The following is a 14501-nucleotide window of genomic DNA, read 5'->3' as shown; positions in this document are numbered from 1 at the left end:
TTATTGATTTTTTTTTACAGAGAGGAAGGGAGAGGGATAGAGAGCTAGAAACATCGATGAGAGAGAAACATCAACCAGCTGCCTCCTGCACATCCCCGCAACCAAGGTACATGCCCTTGACTGGAATCGAACCTGGGACCCTTCAGTCCGAAGGCCGACGCTCTATCCACTGAGCTAAACCAGTCAGGGCGAAATATATAAATATTTTTTTTTTAAAGTGCACTCGAGAGGTCAGAGGGGAGACCCTTCTACTTGGGCATTTTGACCACCTCACTTTGGTGGTCTCAAACTGATACAGTTCCCATCATCATTAAAATTTGCCTCTTGGCCTTATAACATTCAACAGCATACCAGACAATAAATAGAGGGTAGGGCAAAAGTAGGTTTACAGTTCATATGGAAAATAATACAATAATTAATAAATAATAATACAAGAATAGATTACATTTCACGTACTCACAACTGTAAACCTACTTTTACTCCACTCTGTATTTGCCTTGCATAAGTCAACTTGACTGACTGTCCAGTGTAGTATACAGTAAGTCCTTACTTTATGTCATTGATAGGTTCTTGGAACTGTGGCGAAAAGACATAACAAAACCAATTTTACCATAGGCAACTTGATATAAACAGCAGCTAAGTTCCTACAGCATCTCATCAGTGTTATAGCAAAACAACATTGAATGAATGATGTTTTTTGATGAGCTACTTTACAGAACTAGACTTGTTAGGAATTATTATAGAGGTGCACGATTCAGAGATGGGAAACCGAGAAATGTAATCTATACTAATCAAAGGGTAATATGCTAATTAGACCGGATATCTTCCAGACATCCATCCGGACGTCCTTCCAGGCAAAGCCATGGTGGCAGGGGCTGAAGCAGAGGTGGTTAGGGGTGATCAAGCTGGCAGGGGAGGGCAGTTAGGGGTGACCAGGCCGGCAGGGGAGGGCAGTTAGGGGTGACCAGGCTGGCAGGGGAGGGCAGTTAGGGGTGACCAGGCTGACAGAGGAAGGCAGGGGCAATCAGGCAGGCAGAGAGGTTAGGGGCGATCAGGTAGGCAGGCAAGTGAGTGGTTAGGAGCCAGCGATCCCGAATTGCAGTCGGACATCCCCGGAGGGGTTCCAGATTAGAGAGGGTGCAGGCCAGGCTGAAATACCACTCCCACCCCACAACCCCCACCCCCGTGCACAAATTTCATGCACTGGGCCTCTAGTATAAATATATGATCACCTGCATACTCACACATGAGTTTGTATTTTAGGCATAGTATTTCCAAGTACAGTAAAGCAGATAAATAGAAATACATGGAAACTAAAGGTTTCTTCTTAACTAATTAACTTTAATGTTGAAAATTTAGTAGAATATTAGAAAACCTTATCTGGTTCCATATGTCTATCAATAAAAGCTTTAATTGGAATGCAGTAAGTGCTAGGATAAAAACATGCAGAGCATTCTGGGGGGGTGGGGTTTCCTGACCCAGAAGGAGGAAGGTGACTTCCTAGAAATGACACCTGTGCTGAACCTTCAAAGATGAGCCAGAGTTTTGCCTGGTAAAGAAAGGTGTTCCAGACAGAGCTAATAGCATAAGTAAATGCTAGGAGGCATAAAATGACTTGCGGTATAACAAAGAATTTGGTATCACTGATATATAAAAAAGGTTTGGTGGGTTATGTTTAGAGGTTTGGCTTTATCCTGAAGACACAAAAGAATCATTGGAGGAGAGATAATGACCCCAAAAATATATAGGAAGTAAATTGATCATAGCTATGAAAATTAAAAGAGAAGGAGAAATCAGGTTTGTTAATATACCTCCTTAATGAGCAACACAAGGAGTTAATATGTTTATCTTCTTGGATCTTGGAAAGAGAGGAGGCTACTGCTTCGTGTTGAGAATTAAGAAAACAAAGGCAGGGAGTGAATAACCCTCGAGAGACAGATGCACATAGCTACCTGTATCTTACCTCAAACTAGTAGGAGGAATCCTTGATCCAAACAAAACCTTACTATGTAAACCCTAGGATAAAACAGCTGAAACAGAGGTGAAGGGACCTGAGGCACCTCTTCAGAGCCCCTAAGATTCTACTGTTCGGACAGCACTATTCTAGAGGGAACACAGCTGAGATAACCCCTGCCTCCACCATCCTCAGCCTCAAATAAAAATTGGTTTTCAGAGGCCCTACAGTTCAGGAGCTCAGAGAACAGTGATAGCTGCCTCGGATTGTGGCATGCACTTGCTTTAGAAATGGTTTGCTGTTGAGGCATGTTTTAGTATAAAAAAAGGTAAAATGGATGAAGCAGAGTTAACAACCTTGATTGATTTTAATTATCTTCCCCCACAGTGTCAGGGTGAAGTGGAGGGAGTACCAGCCTGGGAGTCCAGAGGTCTGGTCCTGTCTCTGCCACTCTCTAGCCACATGACCTTGAGCCTATCCCTAGACTTCATCTGCTTTGGTTTCCTGGCTTATTAAATGAGGACTGGGTGATCTCTGAGGCCCCTTCCAGCTCTGAAATTCCATTAATTTGAAATAGCCAGCATTTTGAAAAAGGCTTTTGATTGAAGATCTAGTCTCAGAGATTAGTGCCTGCTTGTGAGAAAATGACCTGAAAACCCCACAGGAGGGAATGGAGACAAAGCGGCCTAGGGTATTTATAAACCCGTCCTCATGATTCTATAGCTAGACGTAGCACACTCCTGACAGTCGGTTTTACTGGGAATTTTCCATTATCCTTTGGGGTTGGTTTTGGCCATAGGAACACAAGGATAATGAATAAGTGCCTCTGACTAGTTACAACTGGAGAATGACTAGATAGAAAAAATAAGAGTTGTTTGAAGTAACTCTTTTGTAAGGTTTCAAAAGTATAGTCTATGTCCTGACCCTACCTCTGTTACATAGAGTGGTCTGGTCACCATTTCCCTGCCTCTGAGCTTTCCAGAAGGTGGCCCCTTTTCTTCCCTGGGGCTTTGCTGGTGCCTTAGTTATTAGTTAGAAATGGCTGCATAGCAAATTACCCCAAACTTATGGCTTAAAACAAAAATTGGTTACCTCATAGTTTCTGTGGGTCAGGAATTCAAGAGCAGCATAGCTGGATGGGTCCAGCTCAGTCTCATAAAGTTGCTGTCAGGATGTTGGCCAGCACTACAGCCACCTGAAGGCTGATTGGGCTTGAGGATCTACCTCTGACCCCACTCTCCTGGCTATTGGCAGGAGGCCTCGTTTCCTTACCATGTTGGCTTCTCTGTAAGGCTTAAATGTCTTCATCACATGACAACTAGCTTTTCCAGAGCAAGTGATTCAGGAGAGAGCAAGTTAGAAACGACTGTCTTTTGTGACTTAATAGCAGAAGTCATTCTTCACCATCCCACTGTATTCAGCTTGTTAGAAGCAAGTCAGTAAATACAGTCCACACTCAAAGAAAGGTTTAGTCAAGAACTTAGTACTCACCAACTAGAGCTTGGAGCTGGGTAACTATTGTTATTCTCCACCCCCTCGCCCACACACACACCCTCAAAATACACTTAACAGTTATAAAGGAACTGAACCAAGAGGGAAATTTTGAGCATATGCATTAATTTATTCAAACATTCACCGGATGTCACTATGTGCAGGGGTGTAAAACAAGCACACATACTTTGAGGAATTGATACTAGGGAAGATAGACAAAAAAGGAAAAGAAAGGACAAATATAATACAGTATGATAAGTACTACGATAGCGGTAAACATGGGGTAATTTGGGTACATAGAGAGGAGGCACCTAGCTAAGACTTGGGAGATCAGGGAAGCTTCCTGGCTTCCTAAAGCAGAGACTCCTGAGTGAGGGCCCACTTGCCACAGGACTCAAACACAGAGCTTTTCGGTCCTGGGCAGGGAGAGAGCTCACTATTCTTTTTACCTTCCAGAATGTTGCTGAGGCACAGTGCATTGCCAATCAAGTTCAGCTCTTCTATGCTACTGATCGGAAGGAGACCTACGGGTTAGTGGAGACCTTTAACTTCAGACCAAATGACTTCAAATATATGTCTGTCATCGCTGAATTGGAGCAAAGTGGACTTGGAGCAGAACTGAAATGTGCCCAGAACCAGGATAAGACTTAGAGCTGCAAGGGTTGGCTCCTTTACAGCGTCTGCTCAGCCCACCCACCCCCTTGAATTCTCAGGAGCTCAGCGTCTATAATGCAGCCTCTTAAGGAGTTGCCCTGTGTGCTTATGCAAGAAGTACTAATGGAGGTGAGCCTTATTACTTGATAGTCAGGAACAGAGGTAGCCAAAATTCTGATAATTATCTCTCAGCGCACTTGAGGTTTCCTTTTTAAGCGTTTTGGTTCATTATCAGACAGCCAAAGATCAGCAGGATGGTTGACTTGATTTTACACACTGTTAAAAGTGCACATGCATTCTGGACATTTTGGTGGTACAACTCCCAAATGAGCATAGTTCCTCATCTTTCTCAACTTGTGACAAGATAGCTTGAAGACCTGCTATAGTTAGATGTGGGCTTTAGATACTCTTCCCATGTGCCAGTTAGCTTGCCAAAAGCAAAACCCAAATATCCTGTTTAGACTCTAGAACAACCAGGTATTGCAATCAGGATTAAGACTTCATCTAGATGCTCCCAGAGTTGCTTTTAGTGTAGCTGGTTTGCAGCATCAGTAGATGTCAGGTATACTTAAACACAAAGGTACAGTGTCTGCATATTTTTACTAGTAAATCATGGTTTGTGGCACCTCCTCTTCTAACTCTGTATTTTAGAATCTGTGTATTTGGAGGGGGTGAATCAATGCAGTGTAAATAAATCAACTTTTTATAAGGAAGGAGCAATCCAGATTTGCATGTTTTTGTGTTGTTGTTTTTTAACAACTCTAAGCCGTACTACTATTATATGAAAAAGTGGGTGGAAGCAAATGTTCTCAGGTTGGGTGTGGAGAAAGTATAGCAATAAAATAAACTCTGGCTTACAGTATTTGTTATATTCAGCAGTGAAATCTAAGCTATGTGCTGTCCATAGTGTCAGTGCTGTGAGCTGACTTGATCAAAATTCATCTTTGGGCTTAGTAGTTGCTTGAAACATCAAAAATGAGAAAAGGAGCTCTCCAGCGCTGGAAACTCCCAAGTGGTTTGTAGAGTCACTGCTGTGGCTCAAAGCTCAGTGATAGAGGAGGGTGGTAGTTACACACCAGTCTTCTGAACCTGAGGTTCCCCCATCCCCATTCTTGTCAGCTGCCTTTACTACGCCTTTCCTTTTCTTGCTCTGACATGCTTCACTTTGTCTGCTGCTGCCCGAGATCTGGTTGTATGACACTGAACATGGTGAGTGGGAATGGAACCAGTAGTTACAGTTCCTGTGTATGTTTGTTTTCTTCATTACAGGTTGGGCCTGTCCCCAAGCTCTTTAAATGGGCTTGGACTTCCCATTATTTTCTGAGCTGAGTCTGTTTTGTTATACCTCTGAGTCTGTATATAGAGAGAGACAGATAGTGTTTGTTTAACCTGGAAAAGCTGCTAGCTAGCCTTTCACAATTTCTCTAAAGACAGGGCTATTTCCTGATGCAAATTCTGGACTTACCTCTGGTCCTGACAGTTCATTTTTTGAGAAACTTGAATCTGGATGTTTTGAGTCCTGGGAATCTTTAGCATCAGGCAGAGTTGCTATTGTGGGTATCCGGTTATGTTTGCTTTTCTGTCCAGATGGACCCAGTTCCTAGCCATAGGACATTTTCATAGCATCTCCACCAGAGGGTGAGAAAATGATGGGAAAAGAAATAAAAACTGGCTGCTCATTTTATTGTTCCTCCCAGCTTTGCCCTAAATCAAGGGAAGACTGTATCCATGGGCAGTTACACTGGAAAGATCAAAGCACCATCTGGCTGTTCCTTATATTTACCTAGGAAGATCTGGCAAAGAACTAAAAGAACATTGTAACTTTAGTCAGTAAATTTGTCTGCTGGTGCAACATGGTGTTATAGAAAGTGGACAGGCTTTAGAGTTAAATGAATCTGGGTTCAGCTGTTGGTGTTGCAATTCATTAGCTCTATAATATTGAACAAATTATTTAAACTCTCTAAATCTGTTTATTCATCTGTAAAATGGGGATAATAATATCTACCTCATAGGATTATTGTCAGAATTAATTTATACACTACAGTAGAGCTTAATAAATGTCAACTCCCTTCCTCTTCTCCACTTCCCGGCCTGTCATTAAAGACCAACGCAAATTAACATTTCAGATGTGCAGATCATTCTTCATTCCAGTTGAACAAGCAAACCTTATCTCACATGTTCTCAAACTTTAAGTGGAAGTAGAATTATCTTGAGCACTTCAAAATGCAGATTCCCAAGTCCCAAACCTCAACCTGCTGAATCATAATCTTTGTAGAAAGTCCTGGGAATCTGCATTTTAATATGTGCTCCAGATGATTCAGATGATGGTAATTCATCAGCCACACTTTGAGAACCATTGCCTTATGAGTTCTTCACAAAAAAATGCCAGGTCTTCCTTTCCTATGGACATTAACCATAGAATTGAATTCCTCTGTCTTTTGCCTCCTATAGTGGTCCTCTTTGCATATATTATATTTATGTATTTATGTATCTTTTGCCCACACTAGACTGTGAGCTCCTTGAGGGCCAGGCTTTAATCTCCATTTCTAGTGTCAAGGATATGGCCTGGAACATATAAGATACTCAGTTGTTTGTTGAATAAATAAGTGACATGATTTTAGCCAAAACATTATCTTGTGTATGCCTATATTTAAATACTCTGAATTTAAGAGAATCATTTAGATTAAGAACTTACTGAGTAGGAATATTTGTAATCCAAGGTACCAGGTTATATACAAAGTCTCTGTAAATCACCAATCTGCTGGGCTGTCTGCTCAGTGCAATTCAGTAGTCCTCACAGAGCACCTCCTCGGCCAGCGCCATGTTAGGTGCAGACACGGAAGATGCGTAGGAACCCTGCTCTCAAGCTCTGTTCCAGCCACCGCCTGTGTCTCTCTGGCCTCTGAATCTGTGCCCTACATCTAGCACCTGGTCATAGTTTCCCTTGTCTTGTTCTCAGGAGGTTGATGCTGCTATTTCTTCTCCTCCAACCAGTTTGGAAGCAGTAGTCACATGTATGCTTTTTTTTTGCAGTCTCCATAATGCTGACCTTTTGTTCAACCTTGGAGAAGAAGTAAAAATGCCCACTTTCCCAGTCCTTTGATTTAGCAATGACTCAGCAATCATTAATATTTAGTGGGCACCTATTAGATGTCAAGTACAGATATAGGAAGCTGGTGAATAAAGTAGTGAGCAGGACAAATAAGGCCCTTGTCATGGAGTTTATATGCTTGTGAAGAAGACAAATGAATAACATTATTTCAAATACTGGTAGTGCTATGAAAATAAAAAATAATAATAATAATGTGATAGAATGTGGAGTGTAAGGCCCTTGTCATGGAGTTTATATGCTTGTGAAGAAGACAAATGAATAACATTATTTCAAATACTGGTAGTGCTATGAAAATAAAAAATAATAATAATGTGATAGAATGTGGAGTGGAGGCAATAACTCAATGGTCAGGAGAGCCATCTCTGCAGTGGTGACAGCTGATACTGGAGTTGAAGAAAAGTACCAGGTAAAGAGAAGAGCCAGTGCTGAGGCCTTAAAGTAGGGCCAAGCTCAGCATGCTTGTTTTTGGGGCCCAGATTTAAAGGATCACTCCTTGCCCTTGAGGAGCTCACAGTTCAGCAAGGGAGACACTAACATGAATAATTACAATATGAGGCAAACTGACAGTGCCATTCTCAGAAGAGGGGCGAGGAGGGTTAAAGAATACTAGGGAAGCCCTGGCCAGTGTGGCTCGGTTGGGCATCATCCCATACACCAAAAGGTTGCCAGTTTTATTCCTGGTCAGGGCACATGCCTGAGTTGATCCCCAGTAGGGGGTGTGCAAGAGGCAGCCCATCGGTGTTTCTCTCCCTCTCTCTAAAAATTAATAAAAATATGTGTAAAAATAAAAAACACTACTGGGTACTGTGGGGGATGCAAATCTTACCAGACCATAGTACCTGGCGTGAAATGCTTGAGGAGATTAGACTGTGAAAGCCACCCCTCCCTGACCTGTTGCTCTTTAATAATCGTCTGCAACCTCAGTCTGAGGAGCTGTGAAGTGGGACACCTGGGCCTGGGGAAAGTTCCTCAAGAGACGAGGACTGTTGTTATCACCCACAACAAGGGCAAGGCCTGCCTCTAACCCACATATAGTGCCTGACATCTAATAAGTTCTCAGTAAATACTTATGGGATGAATGAATGAATGAGTCCAATGTGCTGTTTCCACCCCACCATGCTATCTCTCTAAGATGTTAAAAACTTAATTTACTACTACTGTTAGAAGACATCACCCTAGCTCTCTGGGAGGTCCTTACCCCACAAGTAATATGGGGACCAGGAAAAGGTTGCCTTAATCTATTCAGGTTGCTATAACAGAATAACATAAATGGGGTGACATAAACAACAGAAATTTATTTTTCACAGTCCTAGAGGCTGGGAAGTCCAAGATCGAGTCACCTACAGGTTCAGTGTCTGGTGAGGACCTGCTTTCTGGTTCATAGAAGGCGGTCTTCTAGCTCTATCCTCAAATGGTAGAAAGGGAAGGGAGCTCTCTGAGGTCTCTTAGAAAATCACTAATCCCATCACCTTCCCAAGACCCTACCTCCAAATACCATTGCACAGGGGATTAGGTTCCAACATATGAATCTAGGGGACACAAATATTCAGTCTACAGTAGAGATACCCAAACCTTAGTTTTCTGATAGATATCACTAGGGACCTTGCTTAACCAGCAGCTTCCTGTACCCACCCCAAAGATACTGAAACAAAATCTCTATAAGAGAGGCCTGGCCTTTTCTTTTTCCTTTTTGAAACTTTTTATTGTTGACATTATCAAACATATACTAAAGTAAAACCAATAGTATAATGAACCACAAGTCCCTATTACCCAACAAAAAATTTTCAGCACATGACAATCTAGTTTCATTTAGATCCCCACCCACTTTCCCTCCAAATCCCAGGTACAGTGGGGCCTTGACTTACTAGTGTCCCGACTAACGAGTTTTTTGAGATACAAGCCGTCTCTCGGCCGATTTTTTGCTTTGAGTTGCGAGCTAAAATTCGGGTTATGAGCCAGCTTCATATACCCCACCGCTATTTGGCGCAGCGAATGTCACAGTGAATGCCAGCCCAGCATCACGTGTCTCACTCGTTCACTTTTTGATTTGACATACGAGTAATTTGAGTTACGAGCTCCGTCACGGAACTCTAAACTCGTAAGTCAAGGCCCCACTGTATTGTATTATTTAATCCATACCTACCTCTGCTTATATTTCTAAGGGCTAAATACTTTTAAAACACAAAACATTCCTAAATTAATTAACAGTAATTCCTTAATACTATCAAATGTGTAGTCATATTCAAATTTCCCCAATTATCCCATAATTTTTTACAGTTTTGCTCAAATCAGGATCCAAACAAGATTCATATCTTGCAACTAGATATGTCTAAGTCATTTTTAAACTTATTTTTAAATAATTTTAGGCTCACATAGAAGTTGCAAAAAATAATAGAGTTCCTATGTGCCCTTCACTCAGCTTTCCCCAATGTAACATACAATAGCCATAATTACCAAAACCATGAAATTGACATGCATACAATGTAAATACAGACTTTATGTTGGATTTCACCAGCTTTTATACGCACTCATTCTTTATTTTTTCCTTTTGTTTATAGTCCTATGAAATTTTAAGTTTGTGGAACCACAATCAGGATACTATCACCAAGAGAAGAAAGTCCCTCGTGCTATGTACGCCTTTATAGTCAAACTTTCCTCCTCAGTCCTAACTCCTGGCAACCATTGATCTGCTCTCCATCACTATAATTTTGTCATTTTGAGAATGTATATAATAAAACCATATAGTATGTAATCTTTTAAGATTAAATTTTTTCACTCAGCACAATGCCTTTGCAATTATCCAAGTTGCTACAACTCTCAATAGCCAGTTTGTTTTATTGCTGAGTGGTATCCCATATTAAGTCACTCTTAACTTACAGGTTTTCCCTCACCTCTTTTGTTTTCTTGACATTTATGTGTTCAGAATCCGTCCTATAGAATTTATGTCATTCTGGATTTGCTGATTTCCTCTATTCCCAGTCCCTCCTGAAACTGAGAGACCTCCAGGCTTGGTCAGAATCAGATGGTCTTCTGTAAGGAATCCCCACCCCCAATGACGAGGCTAAGGCAGGTATTACTGAAAACACTGGGAGAAAGGATGCTGAGAAGAGGGAAGAAACTTTTTATTGTTGAAATTTTCAAACATATGCTAAAGTAAAACCAATAGCATAATGAACCCCAAGTCCCTATTACCCAACACAACAAGTGCTGACCCTCACAGACTGCAGTAGCCTGAGGAGGGTTTGAACTGGGGTCATGCTCTAGGCAGGCAGCCCTATAAGAGAGGCCTTATAAGAGAGGCCTAAAGGGAGGCACCACAGTGGCAGAGGAAGTAGGCTTGGACAGAACTTCCTGTGCAGGCTTCATGGTGGGTTCCATGGAAGGCTGAGCCTGGGACACTGGCAAACTGTCACCACAGCCTACCTTCTAACCCCCGACCCCCCCGCTTCCCCCTCCTCACCTCCAACTATCACCTCCACTCCTGGGACCCCCCTGAGTTGAGACCTAACCCAAGTGGTTGGAGGGCATGCATCTGTAGAGGACAGTGTCAGGTCAGGTCAGGTTGGAGAGGGTGTTAGAAATTATCCTAAGGCTATTATGCACACTAGGCTTCCACCACAGATCCAAGATGGAAATCCTGAAATCTGGAGAGGTGAGAGCTATGCCTCCAACTCAAGGGGTGAGCAGGGAGCAGGGAGGGAAGAGGGACCTGGGAGCACAGAACACTTGAGTCTGAGGTTCTCAGGCTCAAGAGGGCCCTCCTGCTCTTCAGAGGGACTAAAGCCCATGTCACAGTGGGCTGCGTCACCTTTGCTTGCACATTCATTCTCCCCACCCCCACCCCAAGAAGTGAGTACAGCCATCCAGGCTACATGGTTGGCCAGCCCTGATGTGTCAACTGTCCTCTCATGTTGTCCTGGTCACTGCCCCTTGTCTTCCAGGACCACGGGAACGGGGTCACCCCTCCTCTACACAAGAGCCTGCTGAGGCTTGAAGGCAGAACCCCCTATAGACTGACCACAGCCTTCTGCTGACCCTCACAGCTCTTCTTTGGGGCACGTATTATTGTGGTTTCCATTTTACAGAGGGGGAAATGGGCTCAGAGAGGACAAATGCCTTGTCCAAGGTCACACAGAATTTTAATGTACATTCTTTTCAACATTGTCTTTCAAACTAAAGGAAGTCCAACCTCAATTCCTCTTATTGCAATGAGGCTATTCTTTGCTTTTTCCTAAATGTGCCAGGATGAAAGATACTGCCTTCTGGGCAGGAAAAGGCAGAGCTGAAATAGAAACATTTTCTTGGGAGATTGAGGAGAAGGTGGGCCCCATCTGGCTCCTCCACTGGAGCTGTGGCCTAAGCTCGAGGAGCAATCATACTGCAAAGGACTGGGGGTCTAAAGGGGCCTCCCCCACCTCCCTTCCTCTGATTCTGGCCAGATTTCCTCATTGGAGTTTCCAGAAGCCTGAGGGGTGCTCTGGGGGTGCTGTACCTCATTCTGAGAGGAGTGTGGGTATGGGGAAACTTTTCTGGCATAGGAGGGACTGGGAAGGCCCCAGGGAGAGACTCCTCTGTATCAGTGGAGTCACAGGTAACAGGCTCACAGGGGCAAAAGCAGGAAGCTTGTCCTGGTAAGGCACTTGGAATGGTATGGATGGAAGATGTGTTTGTGGTGCAGATGGGGAAAATTGAGGCCCAAAGAAGGACAGGGGCTTTCCTAGAGACACAGGGCAGGGCAGGAGCCCAGGTCTGGATACCACCCCCTGCCATTGGAGCTCCCCACGAGGAGTCATGTTCTTGCAGTGGAGAAGATTATGTCCTCAACTAGGTTCTCAGTGGTCCCCACCACGCTTCAGAGACAGGGCCTTATTTGAGCCACTTACCATACACAGGACACAGTGGCAGGGAACAGTGCCTGTAGAGTTACAGCATGCCATCAGGGAGTACAGGAGTAACCCAGTCACACAGCTAAATACATTGTAAAGCTGGGATCTTGTTCCCAAAGGTCTGGATCTTCTCAGCCCCAGCAGAGCCTCCTGTAAGAATCTAGCCCAGACTGAGAGCCACAGGAAGTGGGGACAGGCATTTGAGAGACCTGGGCTATCTCTATCTTCTCCCAGTCCTGCAACCTGTCAGCTAGTATTGAGCAGACACTGTGGATCTGTGGGTGAGCTGGCAACTTCTGAAGTTCCTTCTAAATGGATCAGCTATATTTCCCACAATGTAAGATTCTCTACGTTTCACTCTTCACCAGGCAAACCCCTGCCATCCTATAAAACCCAGCTGGAGGTACAGCAAATGACCATGTGCAAAGCCACAGAAGGAGTCACATCACATTCCAAAGAATCTTACAGACCATGACCTCCAACCACAATGCAACATAATTAGAAGTCAACACGAGAAACATAAACCTCCCATAGGCTGGGAAGCTAAAACACACTTCTCAATCATCCATGGGTTAAAGAGGAAATGACAGTGAAATTATGAAATATTTAGAACTGAATGATAAGAAAAGCACAAAGCAGTCTGTGTTTCCTCTGTAAGTCAAAGTCCCTGACCCACATCCTAAGTACCTTCCATTGCCTCCTCCCAACCCCCTGACACACTCTAGCAGGCTGACTTCTGTAGGCGGAATCAACAGGTTCCCTGCCCTTGGCTTCAAGAGTAGGAATTGGCCAATGGGGAGACCTGCCCAGAAGTCAGAGGAAGGGAGGTGGGGAAGGCCCCTTTAGACCCCCAGTCCTTTGCAGTATGATTGCCGTGAGCGGGTTATGCCCCTGGAGCTTAGGGCACACCTCCAGTCAGCCGCTCCCTCCTCATAGCTCCCACTTTGACAACTCCCTCCCAGCACCTCTCAGCTAGGGGTGGCAGCTTCAGCCTAGGGTGGACATCAAAAGGCTGCTCTTGCTAGCCCTTTGGTGATACACTATCCATGTGGTTTCCCTGACTACACCTCTAAATAATGCCTTCTTTAAACTCTCCTCAAAATGCCCAATTTGGGTGTTCCATGTGTTTCCTGCAGTTAACCACTCTCACAGAGTGCTCCCCATCAGTCTGTAACCATACTCTCACTTCTGGATGACTGAGCTCTGACCTTGTGTGATTTCTGTGTGTTGTCCCCTTGTTGGCCTGTTGTCAGCTGAGGTCAGGAACTGGAGCAGCTTCCTCACCTGATGCCCTGCTCTCCGCACAGTCATGCTTGATACAGGGGATTAAATAGGGTATCAAACAAAGGACTAGATTTGAATCTCTTCTGCATATACTAGAGCATGCAAATATTTGTAGGGGTTTGAGATAGAGTTAAGGACCCAGGAAATCCCAGCAAGAGGTACAGCAAATGACTTTAGACGGGGACAAAAATAGGTGCTCAACAAAAGAATCTTCAGTTCTATGGACTGGGATTCATGATCCAGCGTGTTCTCATGCCATCCATGGAGCAAGCAGAAGATCCAGACACAGGGGAGCCCAGAAAGCCTCTGTGCCACAGTATATGCCTTCCGCAGCCTATCCGTCTGCTTTGGCCCTCCCACTCTAGGCCTCCAACCTTCCCTGCCATCCCAAGACAGCCACCTGGTCCCTCCTCCTGGGGCCCACTTGTGATTGGATCCTGGTGTGGGATCTCTGTCTGCCCTCAGGGAAGGGACCCAGGTAGAAAAGTAGGAAGAACAGTCAAGTCTGAAGGGTTTGGATTTGGTTGAAAGGAAGGAGGGAAAGAAGACATTCAAATGGAACAGCTAGAACAAATGTCTGGCGGTGGGAAACGGAGTGATTTCAGGTAAGGAGTGAGGAGAACCAGCCAGGTCTGAGCAAGACCCCCAGCCCTGGTGGGGAAGGTGAAAATGTGATCTGAGCATCTTCAGGGCCAGTCCTTTCAGTGAGAGACTCACTCATGTGTCCTGAGGCATTCATTCATTCATTCATTCATTCATTCAGTAAATGGGACTATGTGCCTGCTGTGTGCCAGGCAATATGCCAAGAGCTGAGGGTATGGAAGTGTATAGGCCAGAACTGATCCCTTAGTGAGTTCAGGCACAAGTGCAACACACGTGATTCGGGGAGAGCAAGAAAACCACCATTATCTAGCAGCGCCTTTGTTTCTGCTCCAGACGAAAGCTGAACTTGTCCCCATTTTACAGCGGAGAATGCTGAGGCTGCCTCCTTGGCAGAAGTGTAAGCAGACAGTTTGCCCGACGAGAAGTTGGGAGCGCGATATAGACTTTCCGGAAAGGCGACAGTGAGCGCGTGCACTGAGGGGGAGGGTCCCCACTCCCCGCCCCTTCCCCGCCCCTT

At 44.3% G+C, this 14501-nt stretch overlaps 2 protein-coding genes across 2 annotated transcripts in view; both read left to right on the top strand.

Annotated features, from left to right (window-relative positions):
- Positions 1-6726, top strand: part of ATPAF1 (ATP synthase mitochondrial F1 complex assembly factor 1) — a 28096-nt gene extending 21370 nt beyond the window's left edge. Inside the window, exon 8 of the mRNA XM_005862314.2 lies at positions 3902-6726. Within this exon, the coding sequence (XP_005862376.2) occupies positions 3902-4096 (195 nt within the window). The 3' untranslated portion in view covers positions 4097-6726. The remainder of the gene's footprint in view (positions 1-3901) is intronic.
- MOB3C (MOB kinase activator 3C) overlaps positions 4160-14501 on the top strand; it is a 17416-nt gene continuing 7074 nt past the window's right edge. The window contains exon 1 of the mRNA XM_014536484.1: positions 4160-4228. Within this exon, the coding sequence (XP_014391970.1) occupies positions 4175-4228 (54 nt within the window). The 5' untranslated portion in view covers positions 4160-4174. The remainder of the gene's footprint in view (positions 4229-14501) is intronic.

This window comes from Myotis brandtii, unplaced genomic scaffold (genome assembly GCF_000412655.1).
Source record: "Myotis brandtii unplaced genomic scaffold, ASM41265v1 scaffold1631, whole genome shotgun sequence".
NCBI classification, from domain to species: Eukaryota; Metazoa; Chordata; class Mammalia; order Chiroptera; family Vespertilionidae; genus Myotis; species Myotis brandtii.
The sequence above is the reverse complement of the archived record's forward strand: the minus strand, read 5'-3'. Positions and strand labels throughout refer to the sequence as shown.